General features: G+C 30.9%; 8 protein-coding genes across 12 annotated transcripts; 5 read left to right on the top strand and 3 right to left on the bottom strand.

Moving 5' to 3' along the window:
• Nucleotides 1-310: 310 nt before the first annotated feature.
• LOC124496595 (uncharacterized) lies at nt 311-1814 on the top strand. Its single transcript, XM_047060134.2, has 2 exons — nt 311-1133; nt 1195-1814. Exons 1-2 carry the CDS (start codon nt 738-740, stop codon nt 1699-1701), a joined length of 903 nt encoding a protein of 300 aa, XP_046916090.2. The 5' UTR covers nt 311-737; the 3' UTR covers nt 1702-1814.
• A 1011-nt stretch (nt 1815-2825) lies between these two features.
• LOC124496598 (uncharacterized) lies at nt 2826-4447 on the top strand. The gene is made up of 3 exons (XM_047060138.2): nt 2826-3185; nt 3250-3668; nt 3741-4447. Exons 1-3 carry the CDS (start codon nt 3125-3127, stop codon nt 4065-4067), a joined length of 807 nt encoding a protein of 268 aa, XP_046916094.2. The 5' UTR covers nt 2826-3124; the 3' UTR covers nt 4068-4447.
• Nucleotides 4376-10006, bottom strand: LOC124496756 (uncharacterized). 4 transcript variants are annotated; one of them, XM_075733004.1, is made up of 6 exons: nt 8576-9093; nt 8314-8413; nt 7791-8142; nt 6367-6530; nt 5320-6302; nt 4376-5255 (listed from the first exon to the last, which is right to left on the bottom strand). In XM_075733004.1, exons 5-6 carry the CDS (start codon nt 6142-6144, stop codon nt 4689-4691), a joined length of 1392 nt encoding a protein of 463 aa, XP_075589119.1. In that variant the 5' UTR covers nt 6145-6302; nt 6367-6530; nt 7791-8142; nt 8314-8413; nt 8576-9093; the 3' UTR covers nt 4376-4688. The 4 variants fall into 4 exon arrangements, with proteins under 4 accessions (XP_075589119.1, XP_075589120.1, XP_075589121.1 ...); XM_075733005.1 differs by lacking the exons at nt 8314-8413; nt 8576-9093 and adding an exon at nt 9858-10006; XM_075733006.1 differs by lacking the exon at nt 8576-9093 and having other exon boundaries at nt 8384-8468.
• LOC124496599 (ADP-ribosylation factor-like protein 4A) lies at nt 9225-11050 on the top strand. Its single transcript, XM_047060139.2, has 2 exons — nt 9225-10088; nt 10175-11050. Exons 1-2 carry the CDS (start codon nt 9876-9878, stop codon nt 10610-10612), a joined length of 651 nt encoding a protein of 216 aa, XP_046916095.1. The 5' UTR covers nt 9225-9875; the 3' UTR covers nt 10613-11050.
• A 145-nt stretch (nt 11051-11195) lies between these two features.
• ecd (ecdysoneless cell cycle regulator) lies at nt 11196-13329 on the top strand. Its single transcript, XM_047060120.2, is given in 2 exon segments — nt 11196-12264; nt 12267-13329. Coding segments are annotated over 2 exon segments (1755 nt in total). The 5' UTR covers nt 11196-11226; the 3' UTR covers nt 12984-13329.
• LOC124496757 (large ribosomal subunit protein mL62) lies at nt 12950-13803 on the bottom strand. The gene is made up of 3 exons (XM_075733012.1): nt 13581-13803; nt 13322-13510; nt 12950-13241 (listed from the first exon to the last, which is right to left on the bottom strand). The coding sequence occupies exons 1-3, from the start codon at nt 13707-13709 to the stop codon at nt 12987-12989; spliced, it is 573 nt and encodes a 190-aa protein (XP_075589127.1). The 5' UTR covers nt 13710-13803; the 3' UTR covers nt 12950-12986.
• A 983-nt stretch (nt 13804-14786) lies between these two features.
• Nucleotides 14787-18018, top strand: LOC124496590 (acetyl-CoA acetyltransferase A, mitochondrial). 2 transcript variants are annotated; one of them, XM_075733008.1, is made up of 6 exons: nt 14816-15060; nt 15155-15892; nt 16075-16135; nt 16196-16571; nt 16886-17552; nt 17620-18018. In XM_075733008.1, the coding sequence occupies exons 3-6, from the start codon at nt 16118-16120 to the stop codon at nt 17738-17740; spliced, it is 1182 nt and encodes a 393-aa protein (XP_075589123.1). In that variant the 5' UTR covers nt 14816-15060; nt 15155-15892; nt 16075-16117; the 3' UTR covers nt 17741-18018. The 2 variants fall into 2 exon arrangements, with proteins under 2 accessions (XP_075589124.1, XP_075589123.1); XM_075733009.1 differs by lacking the exon at nt 15155-15892 and having other exon boundaries at nt 14787-14898.
• On the bottom strand, nt 15153-19553 carry Nubp2 (NUBP iron-sulfur cluster assembly factor 2). The gene is made up of 3 exons (XM_047060135.2): nt 18747-19553; nt 18300-18690; nt 15153-18227 (listed from the first exon to the last, which is right to left on the bottom strand). Exons 1-3 carry the CDS (start codon nt 19022-19024, stop codon nt 18015-18017), a joined length of 882 nt encoding a protein of 293 aa, XP_046916091.1. The 5' UTR covers nt 19025-19553; the 3' UTR covers nt 15153-18014.
• Nucleotides 19554-19613: the final 60 nt, after the last annotated feature.

Raw genomic sequence — 19613 nt, 5'->3', positions numbered from 1 at the left:
TCATCATCATCATCGTCAGCGTCATGTCATGCATGAATCGTCCTCATATCTCACAAATTGATTTAAAGTCGATGTTTTCATTTTTTTTTCTGTTCTTTCACCAAAAAAACAACACATTTTTTATGGTTCAAAAAAAATGAAACCAGAACAATGGATGATCATCATTCACCCAATCACCAATCATCATCATCATTAATTAATTCAATTTGATAAAGAATTTCCTCATTTATCAACAAAACAAAACAAAATAAAAAAAAATTTCAAATATCTAATCATTGATGATAATAATAATAATATATTTTATGAATGAAAAAAAATATTCATTTTGTTGTTGTTTTTTTTGATTGATTGATTGATTGATTCGGATCAATCAAAAAGGTCAATAGCATTTTGAAAGAGTACGCGTAAATAACGGGGGTCATCCTTGTAATAGATAATCAATAAAAACAGGTTTTTCTTCGTTTGATCGACATGAACACACACAAATCGAAAAACCCCTTCGATAGGGTTATGTTTTTTTTCGAATTTTGTGATGAAAAAAAATTCGAACAACTTGATTGATCGGGTTTTTTTTCACTCGAATGGTAAGTCAAGAAACAAAAAATTCATCACGTTCAATTGATCATCATCGTCGATCGTCTATGTTCGATTCGATCATCAAATTTTATTTTCCTTCATTTTCGGTTGCTGCTTTTCGATTGTAAATCTTTCTGATCATTCTGCAAAATACACCAACAATGCATTCACCAACAACAACATTTATCATTATAATGATGATAATTCACATGATTCAGGCATTGGAATTGGATTCCATCACCAACAAACGACCATCACCATCAATGATTGTAGATGATATAGATTATATGGAACAATTTAATGATGCTAGCCAAATGTTGACCGATTTGGATCAGCTTTTAGATCAATTAATTGTTGCGCAGAATAAACAAGGACAAGAAAATTTATCCGAAAAAATAATGATAATGGCCAAAAATGCTGCCCAACATGTTCGTTATAAAGATAATACACCAATATCATCATCTTCATCGGCAATTTCATCATCAACGAAATCGAATGATAAAGAAAATGTTAATCAATTATTGACGAATCTAAATGATTTGGATAAAAAACTTCAGGTAAGTTTCATAAATGATGTTTCATATGACCGATTGTAATTTGTTTTTTTTCCATCCAAAGTCAACATTTCATGATCTACAACAACGACGACGTTATGTATTGGGTGCAATGATCAGACAAATGCAATATACTGTACGTCGAATTCGTACCAATGTATCACGTATGCATACACAATTAATATCAGTGGACAATGTGGCCACACAGGTGCCGCTATTGCCAAGACCAATCATACAATCGATGAATCAATCGGCACCGGCACCAGAATTTACCGTACAACAAATGCAAATGAATAAAGAAATAATACAAGAAATTGAGCAACGTCTTTATTCGACATCGAGAAAAATTAATGATATTGTCATACGATTAAATGCAAGTCTTGATGGTAGCAACGATGTTGGTGGTAAAATTATTGCTGATAATAATGGACAACAACAACAACCATCATTAGCATCATCAACAAAAATAATGGCACAAGCAAAATCGAATCCAATTAATCCAATTAAAACATTGAATACGATCATACAGATGACGGCTTTTCAATTACAACAAAAACAGCAGAAAAGCTAAGCGAAACATTTCGATCGATCATCTCTATCGATTTATATTTTATTTATTTCAAAACGATAAAGAAAAGATTTAAAAGAATTTGATTTTAAATTGATTAATAAAAAGATCCAAAATTGTGAAACTAAATTGAACTAGTTTTTTCATCCGATTGATTGATTGATTGATTGATGATGATGATGATGATGGACCTGTTCTGTTCTTTTCAATTCATTCATATCTCTGGAGATTTTTTTTTTAAATTTTGATCTAGGATTTCGATATAAAGCAACAAAAATTAGGTCATACCTTACCAATTTTTTATGGTATAACCGAGGGGAGAAAAAAAAATACATTCAACAGGTCATGCTCATACGGCAGCAACAGCAGCAGCAGCAGGTAATGTTATCGAAAAAAAACAACAACAACAACTAGAAAAATCCTAAAAAGAAATCAAGATAAGAAATTTTAGGAAAAAAAATGGGAACAGGAAAATTATCACCATCATCATCGGTGATGATTTGATTGAATTCTTTATTCATTTTTTTTTTGTTTTTTTTTCATATGAATATTGATAATGTGTATATTCGTGTACCAAGCACCTTTTTTTTCATTGGTAAGAAAAATGAAAAATCTCCACATCAAGGAAGTTCGTCATGGTGTGATTGACTCATATATAATGATGCGGATATTCAGAGAGAGAGAGAGAGAGAGAGAGAGAAGGATCGGTCACTTTGATCGGTCAGTTGATATAAAAAAAACCTTGAAAATATAGTGGAAAGCCAACATCACGGTGAATGTATGTCGATCAAATGAACTAAAAAAATAAACAACAAAAATCTGTTCAATATGTGTGTATGACCCCGAAATCTTTGATCATGATGATGATGATGAGATGTTGGTTGTTTGAATTCTAGTTTTCAATTTGTTCGTGTTGTTGTTGTTGTTGTTTTTTAAATGATAATAATAAATTATTTAGAATCAAAAAATCAAAATGAAAAAAAAGCGGATGACCCGAACCCGAAAGATTAGCATAATGTTTGATGATAACACAAGAACATTGGTTAGAGAGAGAAAGAGAAAGAGAGAGATAAAGAGAAAAGAAAAAAAAACAAGAAAGATAAGAAAAAAGGTCGTCGCGGTCATGGTCAACCCGAATATGGTCGACCTACAATGATATGATTTGTGAATAAAGATAACTGAGAATGTAAAAAAAAGAAAGAAAGAAAACCTGGCAAACAACTTGTGGACAACAACAAAAAAATTGGAATAACGGTCAAGAAGGGTCCACCACCATACACAGCATATAAAAAGCAAAGAAACTAAACTTTTTTGATGGTTTTTGATTTCGTCAATTTTTTTTGTTGTTGTTGTTATTATTGTTGTTGTTCTGATTTTTGAATTCCAAATAAATTTTCTTTGGTGTGTGTGTGTGTGTGTGTCGACAATGAAATTCTTGATCAACATTTCTTGTTATTTACTGTTGTTGGTTGCTATAAACAGCCATGGTAAGTTGATGAATAATTTGAATTGATGAAAATTTTCATTGATTTTTTTTTTTTTTGCTATTAGTTTATGCTGCACCATCTTCAACACCAGAAGACCAGTCGCAACCAAAACAACAACAGCAACCAGCAGCAGCAGCAGCAGCAGCAGAAATTATACCAGATGAAAAATTAGCTGGTAAAAATGATGATAAAAATGATCAAGATGCATCATCGGCAGCTATACGTATACCGGTGGATAATGCAAATAAATTATTATATGATTTAGATGCACAAGTACGACAATTGTTTGATGAATCATCATTATTACCGATAAAAGAAGAAAAAAGTGAAGATGATGGTGGTGAAACAGCCGTCGCTGTGGACGATGTACAAAGCTATAGTGCAGCTAATCGTGAATTAGATATTTATCCACGACAAACTGAAACAAATGCTCAACAAGCATCGTTGACAATACAATTGGAAAATTTGGAAAAACGTTTGTTGGTAAGTTTGTTTACATCAATGTTTGTGTGATTGATGAAAATCTAATTGGATTGATATGAAAAAAAAATGTAGAGCACCATAAATGAATTACAAACTCGTCGCCGTTATTTTTCATCAACAATGTTGAGACAAATGTATAATTCCGTACATAGAATTCGTGTCAATATAAGCCGTATACAGAATCAATTTTCTGTTGCACAACCATCACAATCATCTGGTTCATCTGGTGGTGGAAGACCTGGCCAATCTGGTATGATGCAAAATCTACAACAACGTGTTACTGATCTACAAAAAGCTGTTAATGATATTATTAATCGTGTAACGAGTACATTTCAAGGACCGAATGCACCAAAACCAACTGGACATCATCATCAGGCATTACAAGCGGTTAATTTTTAAAGAAGAACAAAAAAAAATCTTACTGACCTAACCAAAAAAAACAAAACAAAACAAAAAACAAAAAAACAAATGAACAGATAAACAAAACAGACAAAATTACTACTCACCATTTACCATTCATTCATCATCATCATCAAATTAATTTATTTCTTCATTCTAACCCCTTTCTTTCCTTTTTCTAATTTATTTCTTTAAATCAATTTGGATCTGTATAAAAAAAATGAATGAATGAAAACATTCCAAAAACACGTGTCTGTGTGTGTGTGTGTATGAAAATTACGACGATGATGATGAATATAAATGATGAATGAAATAGTTGAATGAAAATTTATTTATTTATATGAAAACATGATTAAAATAATTTTGAATTTTTTTTAAAACGACGACACGAATAGTTTGTGTATGCAAATGTGCGTTTAATTTTTTTCATTTTTGACCTATTTACAATTTCTATTTACAGAAAAATTTTGATTTCTGTGTGTTTGTGTGTATGTGTGTGTGTGTGTGTGTGAGAAATTTTAAATCTTTAAAATAATTGCTGATTAATGGCACTACAATAAACTAAATTAAAAAAAAAAATTTTTTTTTTGCTTGAATATTCTATCATGGTATCTAAAATATTTAGATGATACTAAATATAGGAATCGATACATTTCGTAACATTTCATTGGCCAATACAACACCATCGGTTTCAATCATACGAATAATTGGATCAAACATACTTGTATCGGAAAGCATTTGATTGATCAACATACTTAATGCTGAACTAAAATTACCTAGGCCACGAATCAATACAGTAATTTGACCTGGTTTCCATACTTTTAGCTTATCAACACGTTGTTGTACTTGTGGTTCTTCTTCTTCATCACTACCACCATCCTGTACATCGAATTCATCATCTTCACTTTCTGGTGGCGATAACTGTGTAATCTGTACCTGTGCTTTAGCTTTTTTTAATTGTGCTTCAAGATCACCATCGAATAATAGACGCCAATCTTGTATGACACGATATTTATAATGTATACGTGCATCTTCAATACCAACGGTTAAACCAAGTGAAATTGTATCATTCTGGCAAAGAACCCATGCTGGTTTTTTACGTTCAAACGTATAGGCACGTGTTACACCACCGCTATGTAAAAAGATTTGTAAATTATATTCCTCTAATTCGATAGTTGCATTCGGTAGCTGTATGAAGTAGAAAATTATCAGTACATAAATAATACACAAATGAAACAAATAATTCACTTACCGCAAATGGTTCCATAACACGAACTAAACGTTTTAAGAAACGAAACAAACTGTCCACATATTCATCCAATTCTTCACCCGGTTCACATGGAACTTGACGTTTATTTCGTCGTCGACCAGCACGACCTGATATTGATTCATGATTCATACGTGATTCCATCATCCATAATTGTCCATCATCATCTTCTTCTTCTTCTTTTGATGATGATGATGATGGCGACTGTTGTTGTTGTTGTTGTTCATCATCCGACAGAGTAAAACTATCTAACATTGGTCTAAGATTCCATGTACCGGTTTCATGTATGCCCAAATGATCAATCATAATGGTTTCGAATTTATCATCAACTTCATTGATTACTTTTTTCATTAAATTTGATGCAATCAATTTACTTATATCGATTGTAGATGAAGACGGCGACGACGAAGACGAAGACGATGATGATGAATATTCACCACCATTATTAATGAATGTTACCATTTGTGAATCATAATAATTATAATGTGATCGCATACCAAAACCGGCAATCTCCAGATGATCATCATTACGAATGGCGGCAATTTTACCGGCAAATATTGTACGCCATCCATATATTGTATATGTTAAACGTCCTTTATCTGAATATGATTCCATTTTTTTCGATTTAAATGATATGCCATTTACTTTATAGAACATTGTCAAACGAACGTTTGGCATACGAAGTAATGCAGAGATTTTTTTCGATTTGGAATTGGCTGCAATATCGGCTACATTGAATTGATTAATACCGGATATTTTTATTGTATCAATTGATACATTCAATTTATATTCCGGTAGATGAATGGGCATATTGAATGTATCCAACAGTACCAATTCATCATTCAATGGTGCCGTTCCATTCAATGTATGTGGATCAAATGTAAGCTGTTCAAGTGATAGAAATTCACGTAAACGTTGTAATTTATTCTTTATAATCGGATTTACAACATTTACATCGAATGCTTTATCTATATGCAAAATGAAAAAAAAATTCAATCAAAAAAAAACAGAATAAAATCATTAAATTCTTACCATTCTTCAATGGTACATATGATGATGATGATGATTGATCTTTGAAAAATTTCTGTGCATCCGTACCGAAATCGAATTTAATCTTGATTTTTGAAAAATTTGCCGGATGTAATATTATTGTTTCACTGGTGGTGGTGCCATCATCATCATCACTACTATTTTTACTATTATCATTGTAAGATGAAACGAATAATGAATGTAAAAATAATAATAATAATGTAATTATGAATAAAATTGATTGATTATTTGTTGATAAAAAATTTGGTCGACAACGACGAATATGATAAATTTCAATGGCCATCATTCCAGTATCATTTCAATGGAACAACACACAAACACACACACACAAGAACAAACAAGACAGTGTAATTTGTAAAAATGATCAATCAACAAACGAGACAAATTGCAATATGACCATTCAATTTAAAATTGGTTGGTCGTTTTTATCATCATCATCACACACACAGGTAAATTTAACCGTTTTGGATCGTTTCGTTTGGGTCGTCATCAAATGGAACACAGATAAGAGAAGACACTTACACACACACAGTGAATCAAGAAAAGTTTGGAAAAAAATCTCTATGTAATTTTCGTTTTTACACGAGGAAAAAAAATTTGTTTTTTTTTCATTGAGAAAATGAGAAAAACAAATGGTCAACAAACAACAACGACAACGACAAATCTACTTTTGATTAGTTTGGTATGATGACCAGGTTTTACACCATACATTGTTAAATTGTAGGTGAGAGATAGGTGAGAAAAAAACTGCTAGGCCCTAGATTATAAACTACCACCACCATCCAATATGAAACTGACTAAATAAATGAATGATGATTATGTCGATATGAATTAATCGATCGATTGATTGATCGATAATCGGCTAGACACAAACACTGTTATTGACCATTCCCAGGTCAACGTAACAAAATAAACAAACAAACAAACAGGTGTTTGACTTTCACTTTATAATAATAGTTATATATAAAAAAAACTAAAAAACAAGATAAACCAACAACAACAACAGTGTTTGATCCAGAAAAAAAGCCAAAAATAGCCATTTCTTTTGGCTCTTTTTCATTCTCTTTGGTCTTGTTGTTGTTGTTGTTGTTGTTGACCATCTTTTCTCTCTCTCTCTCTCTCTCTCTTGGTCTCATCATTGGGAAATTATTCAAAAAAAAAAAAAAAAAAATTTCGCTTTCGTTTTTTGTATTTTTATGGACCAGTGGAACCCAATAAAGAGAGAGAGGTTGTTTTCTCTCCCTGTCGGTCTCTCTCTCGCTTTTTTCGATCGATCAATAAATCAAATTCGATACTCATATGATCATGATGATGATAATGATGATGAAAAAAAAATTTTAGACATAACTCTTGTTTGTTATGTTAATAAAATGAATGAAATAAAACAAAAAAAAAATTATAAATACGAGATGAATTTTTGATCATCAACCCAATTGCTTTATGTGTGTTTTTGGGCTAAATTTAGAATCATCATTTTCTTCATTTAAAATCGGTGTGTGTGTGTGTGTGTGTGAAAAAGTGATAGGCAGAGATAGAGAGAGGAAACATGATTTTGATGAGAAATCAAATTGTTCAATCAATCGAATCCAATCAAATCGAACATTTTGAATGACAATATTTTCTTCTTTTTTTATGAGTACAGTGAACTTGATGCTTTGAATTTTGAATTGTTGACGGCCGATTCGAATGATGATGATGATGATAATGGTCGATGATCGTTCGATCACGATCGATGATCGAACCTAGACAACCTTTGACCTAGATACATTTGAATGACGATAGAAAAAAAAATTTAGTGGAAGGTTTTTTTTATGGTAAGACAAAAAAAAACGTAAAATAAAATTTAATAGATGGTAAAAATAAATTTTAAAAACGCGCGTTCTCATCATCAAATGAATATATAGAAAACAAACAAACTTATGATATTACCATTATTATCTTGGACATCATGTTAAATGACCATATGAAAAGATGGATATTGATTATAGATGATACTTACATTCTTTAATGTTGACGTATTCGATAATCTCTAATGGAAATATGAATGGACGATATAATTGTTATAGACAAAAAATCAAAAAAAAAAAGTAAAAGTAAAAGTGTATGTGTTATATAAATATAAAAAAAAACACACACACACATAAACCCGCTGTTATCGGTTTCGAATGTTTCTATTTCTATTTACACTTACGTGTGTGTGTGAAATGTAAATATCCGTCGATGTTTTTTTCCCTCTTGGATTTATTGAATGATGGTGATGAGGATGATGATGATCATTCAAAATTGTTTCCATATTACAATTCCAATCTGGTCCATCATAATCATCATTCATTCATCATTTGTTCACTAATTGTGTCGACGACCGATCAAACAATTTTTCCTTATTCATTTTTTTTTCGGGTAAATTTGGTTGATTTTTCCGTAACCAATGATCGATAATAAGAACGGTAAAAAAAAGTAAAAGTCAAATATAAATTCAACATTTTTTTCGTTTATAAATAGTTTCTTTTTCGATATTGCCAAAAATGGTCAACACTGATGCTTGATGGATGGTGATTATAAATGATGGACATGTTGAAACGAGAAAAAAAAATAAATTTGCCAATTATCGATGAGAAGATGATTCTAGGTTTTTTTGGATGATTTATTGATCATCAACATTTTTTAAAAAAAAAAGAAATCATTTTTCTTTTCAATTGAATCAAATTTCGAATGAAAAAAAAAAAAATTTCGATACGTCCTATATGAATAATGTTTCAGGATTAGCCACAAAAAAACGGGCGAGTTTCAATGAAATTTTTTTTTTATTTTTCTTTTTTGGATGTTTTTTTATTATTATTATTGATGTTTTTGTGTGTCTGTGTGTATGTAATATGTAATAATAATAATAATATTTGTATACAATCAATCAACCAACCAAACAAAACAAAACAAAACAAACAAACAAACCTTAAGATCATATCATCATCATCATCTTATATTCGATATAAATCAATTTATCGAATATCAAGTCTTTCGGTTTATATTCAACAACAACAACAACAACAAATTTTAAATATTCGCGAATGGAATCGATCAATATTCCTGATGATTTTTTTTCTATCTCTGATTCTGTGTGTGTGTAATAAACAAAAAAAAACAAACAAATGAATGAAAAATAAATTTTTGTCTACATTTCTTTGCACACACACAAACACACACATACATACATACCTTTAAATCTTGAAGAATTTTTTTTTTATTACCACTAAATTATAATTAGTCTGTGTTTTTGTTTTTGTTTCACATCACCGCCAATCATTCAATTTTTTGATTTATAGTTTGTTTTCTGTGATTAAAAATTTTTTTTTTTAATTTTAATGTCATCGTCATTGACATAATAATAAAATCTATATATATATATGACCACGACGTTGTTTGTTTGTTATATAATAATAGATGTTGGTTGATATAACAAACATACACATACGTACATTTTTTTTTCTCTCTTGATGACAATAATGGGATCAACATTTTCAAAACGTTTACAATCATTGATTGAATCATTACCATTTTTTCAAACATTACACATAACAATGGTTGGCCTTGATTCAGCTGGTAAAACTACGGCATTATATCGTCTGAAATTTGGCCAATACATTAATACATTGCCAACTATTGGTTTCAATTGTGAAAAGATTCGTATTGATTTTAAAAAATCCAAGGTTTGCTTTTTATTGTTGTTGTCGTTGTTGTTGTTGTTGAATACATTGATTGATCATTGATGTTTGCTTTTCATTTTCATCATCAGGGTGTTTCATTCACAATATGGGATATTGGTGGCCAAGATAAATTACGACCATTATGGATACCATATACACGTTGTACGGATGGTATTATATTTATGGTCGATTCGGTTGATGATGATCGTTTTGAGGAAGCACGTATTGAATTGATGCGTACATTAAAATTTCCACAAAATGCACAAGTACCGGTATTAATATTTGCCAATAAACATGATTTACCAAATTCAAAAAATCCAGATGAAATAACACAAGCATTAGGCCTAAATGATTTGAATGGCAAACATTTATGGCATATACAATCATGTTGTTCAATCACTGGTGATGATCTTGAAGATGGTCTTGAACATCTTTATGAAATGATAATTGAACGGCGTCGTATGCAAAAATTGAATCCAAATAATCATTTTCATCATGGATCGAATAATAAAAGGAAAAGATTATAGAAAGCAATGGTCCAACAATAATGATTCCGGTTAACAACAATTCACACCAACATTGCGTTTGTTTATTTGTTTGCTATAAAATCCTGATCATTTGATGCCAAAATTATATTCAAATTATTGACGAAGAAAATAATCAGCCACATTATCTTATGTTTTTCTTTTTTTTCTTCCTATTCCTATTCCTATCAAAAACAAACAACAACAAATCATTTATTTACCTGTTTATCCTTGGTTACCTATTGGAATTCTTTCTTTTTTTTTAATTACTTACCTTTCACACACATACACAAAAAAGTCTAACAATTTTCTCCATCCAAATGGGCCAATTTATTTGTACATTTCAAACACAGAAATATAAAAATCTTTTTTTCGCATGTAAAATATTGTAAACAAAATTGATTAAACAATTTAAATAATTATATTTACCTGAAAAAAAAATTTTATTCTTGATTCTTTTCTTTTTATTCTTGAAAAAATGTTTGTTATACGAGGATTCGAAATTTTTTTTTTTTTTTGAATTTCAACTATTTCCACCTTGATGATTACACCTAAATGAATGAATGTTGGTGATTTGATTGAAGAATTTTTTTTTTGAGAATTTCAATTTTTTTGCAATGAATTATCCACAAACAAATACCGTTCATTATCATCTTTATCGTAAATCATGTTCACCAGATTATTATTCAATAATTGATCATTATTTTGAACATCTTGCCGTCTATCTTAATGGCTATATCTGGCATAATGAATGTTTTCATTTGAAACAGCAAAAAAAATCTTTTGATCATCAAAATATCATCGATCAACAATATCTATTTGGTCAATGTAATTATGGTGAAAATATTGAAGATGAATGGTTCATTGTATTTTTATTGAAAACATTAACCGAATTTGATGAAAATCTTTTCGTTCGTATACAAGATGAAGATGGTGAATTTCTTCTAATTGAATCGGCTGAACATCTACCTGGATGGGCACAAGAACCACATCGTACAATTGATCGTGTTTTTATTCACCGTGGAAATATTCATCTAGTTTCATCTAAATATGTGAAAAAAGATTCAAATGCTTTGAATAAATTTTCACTGGATTGTATCGATTTCATTCGATCGAATCCGAACAAGACCGAATGTAATGAATCCATACAGCAATGTATCCGAAATCGAATTAAAATTTTTTCCCATAATCTGGATAAATTACATCATAATGCACGTTGTTTGTTGCCTATATCATTGGCCATTCTACTTGATCATCATCCTGAACTTATCGCCGCTGCTGTTCGTGCATTCTATTATCGTACACCAGATGATGTGAAAATCATTGGAACACATCAGTTCTATTCTTCGGATAATCAAACAGCAACAATCATTACGAATGTTCGATTTAATCGTTGCCTTTATGCTCAATTAGTATCACAAGATGTAACTGATGTCCGTAAATTGTTGTTGTCATCATTATCGAATGAAGATCGAATTCATCAGAATGGAGCTAAAATTATTGCTGGTTTCGAAATTTTACTGAAAAATTATCAACATATGAAATCATCACTGGATAGTGAAAATTTTGAAAAAAATTTTGCTTCGGCAGCAAAACGTGTACATGAATTTCTTACGATCACTTTGACCGATGAATTGACCAGCAAATTTTTATACAATAGGAACAAAAATCATTACCATCCGAAGATGATGATGATAGTTGGCTAAATATCGATGAAGAACAATTTGATCGTTTATTAAGTGTGAAATTTAATCAACAAAAACAACCATCATCATCATCATCATCAGCAACAAAGGAAGAAATTGTCAAAAATATTCCTGAAACATTGATGAAATTTTTTCAAAATCAAAATGCTGGCCTAGATGGTGTTGAGCCGCCTCCACCATCACCACTGCAACCGAAAGCTGCTAATGAATCAAAATCAACAAAATCGTTTGATTTAATCAAAGAATTTAATGAAAAAGAATTTGTTGAATTTATGGAAAAAATGGCTATATTGGAATCTGAAGATTATTCAGATAAATCTGAAAATGATGACACCGATACAGACGATGATGATGATGATTCCAATAAACTACCAGAAATGGAAGCCTATATTGCCAAAATGGATAGTGAATTAGCACAAACAATTTTGGCAAATAGTTTTGAACGAGCTCCAAAAGAATTAGATTCAGATGATGATGATGATGACAATGAAGAAAATGATCTCAAATATAATGCAGTATCCAATATATTGAAAAGTTTGAATGAAGAAATTGAAACAGCCGATAGTGATGTTGTAGGACCGGCAACAGCATTGTTTGCCTACATGAATCAATCATTACCCGAATTGAAAATAAATCCAAGTGACAAGAAAAATTTACTAAAGAAATAACGATCAAAATTCCATTCGTTTTTGTGCCTTAAAAATGGATCGTTGTTTTTTCATCTCTAAACGTCGTATAGCAGCACGTTCACGATCTTGACGTTGTTTTTCCAGCGTTTCAAATGATGGTTCCAATTTAGGCGGTTTAGCCGCTTCGGCCAAATAGCAGCGTAGTTTATCCATACAATCAGCTACATTTAATAATTGTTGTCTTGTTTTATCTGATCGTACGAGCCAATATCCATCTTTATTGATGGAATTTTTATGCTATAAAAATTGAAATTGTTGTTTTTGTTCAATTTATAATCAGAGAAAGATTTCAATTTTTTAAAATGAAATAAACATACCAATTCTGTGATACGATTTTTAATATCATCTGGTATCCATTTAGCTGTTGGTAGATGTAATTTCATCGTTACTTTTGTATAATTTCGATTAACATTTTGACCACCGGGTCCAGAACTAGTACAATAACTAATATCTAATTGATTTATTGGTATATAGCCAGTGAATGTATTGTTTACAAATGATTCTTCCTAATTTATTTATGAATGAAAATCAAATAAAATGATGATGATTTATTGAAAATTGTTTTTTGATTGTTACCTGTTGTTGTTGTTGTTGCGATGTATTATGAAATTGTAGAATTTGTGGCCCAGATAATCTAGAAATTCTGATGGTGGACATTCCATGATAATATCGGGAACAATTTCGTAGAAATGATGTGGCCAGCATTTTTTTTTTTTTGAAAATGAAATTTAAAAAAAAACAAATCCTGAATCACATGAATTCATGAAGAACACATGAAGATTCGAAAGATATTTCGACTAATGTGTGTGCTACTGTATAGGTGAAAATAGTGTAGAATTTTTTTTTAATTTTTTTTTCTAGATTCGAATGATAAAATCGTATTCGAAATTAATACAATGGAAACATCCACAGCCGATGATAAACAATCAAAGCCAAGAAAATCAAATCAAAGACGTCGAATGAAATTGATTCGTCGTCGTGCTAACCGTAAACAAGCTAAACATTTAACGAATCTAATGATAACTGAATCAAATGAACAAGTTGGTAAATTTTATGAAAAAATCCGCAATGAATATGATCATCGAAAACAACAATATGAACTAAATGAATTGAATAGAAAACAAGTTGAACCATTATTGAATGAAATTGGTCGTAAACGATCCGAACTTGTATCCACACTAGAGAAAATAGTGGCCATACAAAATTATCGAAAATCTTTGAACAACAACAACAATGTGGCCGATGACGATAATGATCGATTCTATCGAATAATTGGTGAACAAATACAAATCATTCGTGAACAAATTCGTACCACAAATCGAGAAGAAACAATCATACGAAATCAAATTCTAGCTACGAATAATGATGATGATGAATCAGTAAAATTCCTATCCGATGAAAAATTAATCTGTACAAAAAATCAACATAAAAATCTATTCAAATCAATCAATTTTAATCGATTATTACGATTATATGATCGCCGACGATTATCATAACATCTGATCGTTGATTTCCGCCATCAACAACAAAAAATATAAATATAATATATTCTGGTCTTCCATACGCATTATCATCATCATCATCAACTTTAAAGTTTTTTTTATATCCTCATATGGCACCGCCAAACATATTTTATTGAAGATCAAAAAAAAAAAAAAAAAAATCATACGATTTGTTTGTACATGTGTGTGTGTGTGTGTGTTTATCAAACACAATTGTAATACATGTAGTTCAATGAATGTTTCTGATATATAAAAAATGGTAACGATAAAAAAAAGAATACTTTTTCAACACCAATGTGGCGTGTGTGTGTGTGTGTGTGTGTCTGATATCATTCGATTTTAGTGCGCGTGTTTTTTTTTCCATTTTTTTTCTCTTCAATGCAATGTAAGTAGTACACATATTTTTATTCGGTTCTTTGCCCGATAAATGGTCCTCTAACTGTGAATGAATTTTATTCTCACTCATCACCATCATCATCATATATTTACATCCCTGTAATCAAAGAACTATATTCTGATTCCGCGTTCATCATCATCGGGAATATTTGATCGAGGTAAGTTTTTCTTGTTTCTGATTTCAGTAAAACAACAACAATTTTTTTTTCTTGATGATGCTTATATAATAATTTATTTTATTGTTATCTATAGAACAAAAAAAATAATAATAAACAACCGCATTTGTATCATATACACAAACGCTGTGTTTTCTCAAATCATAACCGCATCATTCGAACATTTTTTTTTCTTGATCAATGAATCACCACTATTGACGATGACGTAATCATCATCATCATCATCATTTATATTTATTTATTATCATATCAACAACCTTAATCATAACAAGGAAAGAGAAATTTATTTAAAAAAAAAACATTCAAACATTGAAAAGTTGTCCGCAACTGGTTGCTATCGATTGCGTTGATTCAAACATTTTTAATGAAATATAAATTCCATTTCAATAAAGAAGCATATGACATCCATGGTAACAAGAAAAAAGATAACAACCATAGATTGAAAAAAAAATCAACGAAAAATGAAAGAATATGATCGATATATATTGGAATTATAAAATTTCAAAATCGAATAGGTTGTTAAACATCAAATGTTGACCACAACAACCTATTTATTTACTCTACTCTTCTCTTTTTTTTGTTGTTGTTGTTTCAATCTCAAAAAAAACTTTCCATAAATCAATCAACGTCTCTTTTTTTTCTTAGTTTTGTTGTTGTTGTTGTTGTTTAACAAACATTGAATTTTTACTTATCGACATCATCATCATCATCATCCACGAACCACAAAAAAAGAGATCAAAGAGAAAAGTGTATTCACTGTGTGTGTGTGTGTATATTTGGTTTTTTTTTCTCACCATCATCATCATCATCAAAGGTGGATTTAAATTTTGCCCATCGTTGTTGTTTGAAATTGTTAACCATTTCAAACTTGATTTTCATTTTGTTCATTTCGTTTTTTGTTTTTGTTATTGTTGCTGTTGCTGTTTGTTGTTTTTATTTTTCTTCATATTTTTCAATCATCGTTTGTTTGGTTTTTTTTGCCTTATAAATAAATAGTTCATTTTGGATTTTTTTTTAAATTCAACTCGATTCATCAGCCATGTCGCCAGCTAAAAAGGTTTGATTCTTTTATTTAATTTTTTTTTTAAATTTAAAATTTGATAAATTTTTTGTTTAGGAAGTCTATATTGTTTCGGCTAAACGTACACCATTAGGTTCGTTTCAAGGTTCACTTTCATCGGTATCGGCCACACAGCTTGGTTCGATTGCTATTCGTGCATGTTTAGAAGATATTGGTCTATCCGGTAATGATGTCGATGAAGTTATTATGGGAAATGTATTGCAAGCAAATGTTGGACAAGCACCAGCACGTCAAGCATCACTTGGTGCTGGTATTACACAATCGGCCCCTTGTACAACAGTGAATAAGGTCTGTGCATCCGGTATGAAAGCGTTAATGTTTGGTACACAAAGTATTATGCTTGGTGATAATGATATTATCATTACTGGTGGTATGGAAAGCATGTCGAATGTTCCATATTATCTTTCAAGAGGTATGTTTCTGATTAACCTAGATTTTCATTTGTTTCATTTTTTTTTTTGTTTAATTTGATTGAGTCGTGAAATTTCATTGAACCTAATGATGTTAATAATTTTACAAACAGTGCCTGAAGAAGAGTGTCCAATCCATTTAGGTTAGGTTGATGACCCAAATTTTTGTTTGGATGCTATTTTTACTCTTGTCCATCTTCTCTCTCTCTTTTTTTTTCTTTTTTTCCTTACATTAGCAAATACTTGTAGTACGTAAAACAAAAATTTCTTTATCTAATCTAACATTTTCATATCTCTTTTTGCGAAATTCCAATAGGTAATACACCATACGGTGGTGTCAATCTTGTGGATGGCGTTGTTCGTGATGGCCTTACCGATGCCTATGATCAAATACATATGGGTTTATGTACGGAAAATCTTGCACAAACATTCAATATTACCCGTGAAGAGACTGATGATTTTGCAAGACAATCATATCAACGTGCGGCAAAAGCCCGTGATAATGGTATACATTCAAAAGAGATTGTACCAGTCGTTATACCAGGACGTAAAGGAAAACCCGATGTAACCATTACCGATGATGAAGAGATTGGAAAAGTTAACTTTGATAAAATACCATATCTTAATCCTGTATTTCGAAAAGATGGTACAATAACCGCTGCAAATGCAAGTTCATTGAATGATGGTGCTGCTGCCTGTATATTAATGTCCGAAACGGCATTATCTAAATATGGTTATACACCAATGGCAAAAGTGATTGGCTTGGCTGATGCTGCAATCGAACCAAAAGATTTTGGTATTGCTCCAGCTTATGCTATTGAAAAATTACTTAAAAAAACTGGCGTTTCAAAATCACAAATTGCACATTGGGAATTGAATGAAGCATTCAGTACTGTAGGTTTGGCTAATATTAAAAAACTTGGTCTTGAACCAACGAAAGTTAATCCTAATGGTGGTGCCGTCAGTATGGGTCATCCACTTGGGTATGTTTTTTTTTATTATTCATCATCAATAAATCATACATCATTTCTAAAATATTAATTTTCACAGATGTTCCGGTGCACGTATTGTTAACATTTTAGCACATCATCTTAATCCCGAAGAATTGGGTATTGCTGCCATTTGTAATGGAGGTGGTGGTGCTTCAGCTGTTTTAATACAAAAGCTGTGATATATATAAAAAATTCAAACAAAACAAAACAAAAAAAAATTATTATTCTATAGAGATAATTATGTGCATGCAAATTACATTTTTTTTACAATTTATAAATTTATCGATTATTATATAACAAAAACAATCAACAACAACAACAACAACAATCGTTTACACACACATACACACACAATATAGATATTCAAATGTTGGCAATCCATAATAATTACCCTTATTTTTATTATTTGAAAAATTTGAATTTGAATAAATGATAAACTTTTTTTTTATTTGTTCAACTCTGTATGCATAGTTTATTACAGATTTTATTGCTTAATTCAGAAAATCGTTTAAAAGTTTCAGATTCGGGATATTTTTCAATAAAATCACTGCCTTCATCACAACATTCTGCTAGACCAGTCTCAATAGGTATCGTTACAAGAAGATCTAATTGAGCATATTCTGCTAATGTTTGGCCACCACCTTGTGAAAAAATTGGACTGCATTCCTGTGTATAGTCAAAGTTGACATTGTAAGTGATGATGAATGTATGATGATAATAATAATCAGCAACACTTACCGAACAATGTTGGCATACATATCCGCTCATATTTTCAATTAGACCAAGAATTGGTACATTTCCTTTATGGCAAAATGTTATTTCACGACGTACATCACCGACGGCCACCGATTGTGGTGTGGTCACTAGTATAGCATTTGTTTGGCATTTGGTTGGCAAATTGTTTAAACATTCCACAACACTGATATGTTCATCAGAAGTTCCAGGTGGAGAATCAACAATTAAAAAATCTAATTCAGCCCAATCAACATCGGTAAGAAATTGGCGAATCATTGCCGTTTTACGTGGTCCTCGCCATATGACAGCCGCATCCTGATCATTCAATAAGAATCCGATCGACATAACACTCAATACAGGTCGATCATGTTTTTCATATTTTATCGGGATCCATCTACGAAATATTGATCGATGAATTATCGTACAATAATGTAAATTGACCACACTTACCCATTCGAACCTTGGGTGACATTTTCACCAAGCAAACCCAACATACGAGGCGTACTTGGTCCACAAATGTCAATATCAAGTATACCAACTTTATAGCCACGATGTTGTAGCGATAATGCTAATTGACAAGAAACGGTACTTTTACCGACACCACCTTTACCCGATAAAACAAGTAGCACATGTTTAACGTTTTCGATGCCCATTATTGTGTCAACATGACAATACAATATTTTTGATTCAATCAAAATCGATCTGGATTCATTCATATAATAGACCATTCACAAAGAACGTTCGTAAATAATTATTTTCGATCGATTGATGAACTTTGGATCGGAAATAATTATCATCATCACCATAATAATAAAAAATCATGGTGTCTATGCATCAACTATCAAGGTTATAACTTGTTGCTATCACAATCAAGTAAGCATGACTTGGCCGCTTTTCATCATTATCGTCATCATCATTACCGTTTGCAATTCATCATATGCATACATAATGATGAGATGATCTAGCGACTGTCGACTTTTTTTTCACCAAGACCAACATCGCCATCATTAACATGAAGTCATGGCCATTCTGGTAATTAATATTGATAAGCACGTCGCATTTTGATCCAGAGCCAATTTGTTGATTTTTTTTTTCGTTCGTTTGTGTCTAACACCTCATTCGTCATTATCATTTGTTGTTATTGACTTCAACAGTCGATCCAACAACAACAACAACATGGATCATTAAGAATCCTTTTCCCGTGTGTGTGCGTGTGAAAATGATAATTAACTAACTGTCCCCTTTCCTCTTTCTCCTTTCAACATTTTAATGAATGATGATGATGATAAGAGTCATTCTCATTCATTTTATATTATT

Source organism: Dermatophagoides farinae, chromosome 7 (genome assembly GCF_024713945.1).
Source record: "Dermatophagoides farinae isolate YC_2012a chromosome 7, ASM2471394v1, whole genome shotgun sequence".
Taxonomy (NCBI): Eukaryota; Metazoa; Arthropoda; class Arachnida; order Sarcoptiformes; family Pyroglyphidae; genus Dermatophagoides; species Dermatophagoides farinae.
This window is presented reverse-complemented; position numbering and strand designations above follow the sequence as displayed.

Excerpts from the sequence above, each read along its gene's own strand:
- LOC124496595 (XM_047060134.2), top strand. The coding sequence starts at position 738 with ATGCATTCACCAACAACAACATTTATCATTATAATGATGATAATTCAC. Across the intron at positions 1,134-1,194 it reads ATTTGGATAAAAAACTTCAG|TCAACATTTCATGATCTACA; the intron begins GTAAGTTTCATA and ends TTCCATCCAAAG.
- LOC124496598 (XM_047060138.2), top strand. The coding sequence starts at position 3,125 with ATGAAATTCTTGATCAACATTTCTTGTTATTTACTGTTGTTGGTTGCT. Across the intron at positions 3,186-3,249 it reads GGTTGCTATAAACAGCCATG|TTTATGCTGCACCATCTTCA; the intron begins GTAAGTTGATGA and ends TTTTGCTATTAG. Across the intron at positions 3,669-3,740 it reads ATTTGGAAAAACGTTTGTTG|AGCACCATAAATGAATTACA; the intron begins GTAAGTTTGTTT and ends AAAAAAATGTAG.
- LOC124496756 (XM_047060317.2), bottom strand. The coding sequence starts at position 6,670 with ATGATGGCCATTGAAATTTATCATATTCGTCGTTGTCGACCAAATTTT. Across the intron at positions 6,303-6,366 it reads ATATGTACCATTGAAGAATG|ATAAAGCATTCGATGTAAAT; the intron begins GTAAGAATTTAA and ends TTTTGCATATAG. Across the intron at positions 5,256-5,319 it reads GTGTTATGGAACCATTTGCG|CTACCGAATGCAACTATCGA; the intron begins GTAAGTGAATTA and ends TACTTCATACAG.
- LOC124496599 (XM_047060139.2), top strand. The coding sequence starts at position 9,876 with ATGACAATAATGGGATCAACATTTTCAAAACGTTTACAATCATTGATT. Across the intron at positions 10,089-10,174 it reads TTGATTTTAAAAAATCCAAG|GGTGTTTCATTCACAATATG; the intron begins GTTTGCTTTTTA and ends TTTCATCATCAG.
- LOC124496757 (XM_075733012.1), bottom strand. The coding sequence starts at position 13,709 with ATGCTGGCCACATCATTTCTACGAAATTGTTCCCGATATTATCATGGA. Across the intron at positions 13,511-13,580 it reads CGCAACAACAACAACAACAG|GAAGAATCATTTGTAAACAA; the intron begins GTAACAATCAAA and ends TAAATAAATTAG. Across the intron at positions 13,242-13,321 it reads AAAATCGTATCACAGAATTG|CATAAAAATTCCATCAATAA; the intron begins GTATGTTTATTT and ends CAATTTTTATAG.
- LOC124496590 (XM_075733009.1), top strand. Across the intron at positions 16,572-16,885 it reads TCCATATTATCTTTCAAGAG|GTAATACACCATACGGTGGT; the intron begins GTATGTTTCTGA and ends AAATTCCAATAG. Across the intron at positions 17,553-17,619 it reads AGTATGGGTCATCCACTTGG|ATGTTCCGGTGCACGTATTG; the intron begins GTATGTTTTTTT and ends TAATTTTCACAG.
- Nubp2 (XM_047060135.2), bottom strand. The coding sequence starts at position 19,024 with ATGGTCTATTATATGAATGAATCCAGATCGATTTTGATTGAATCAAAA. Across the intron at positions 18,691-18,746 it reads GTCACCCAAGGTTCGAATGG|ATGGATCCCGATAAAATATG; the intron begins GTAAGTGTGGTC and ends AATATTTCGTAG. Across the intron at positions 18,228-18,299 it reads ATGTATGCCAACATTGTTCG|GAATGCAGTCCAATTTTTTC; the intron begins GTAAGTGTTGCT and ends GACTATACACAG.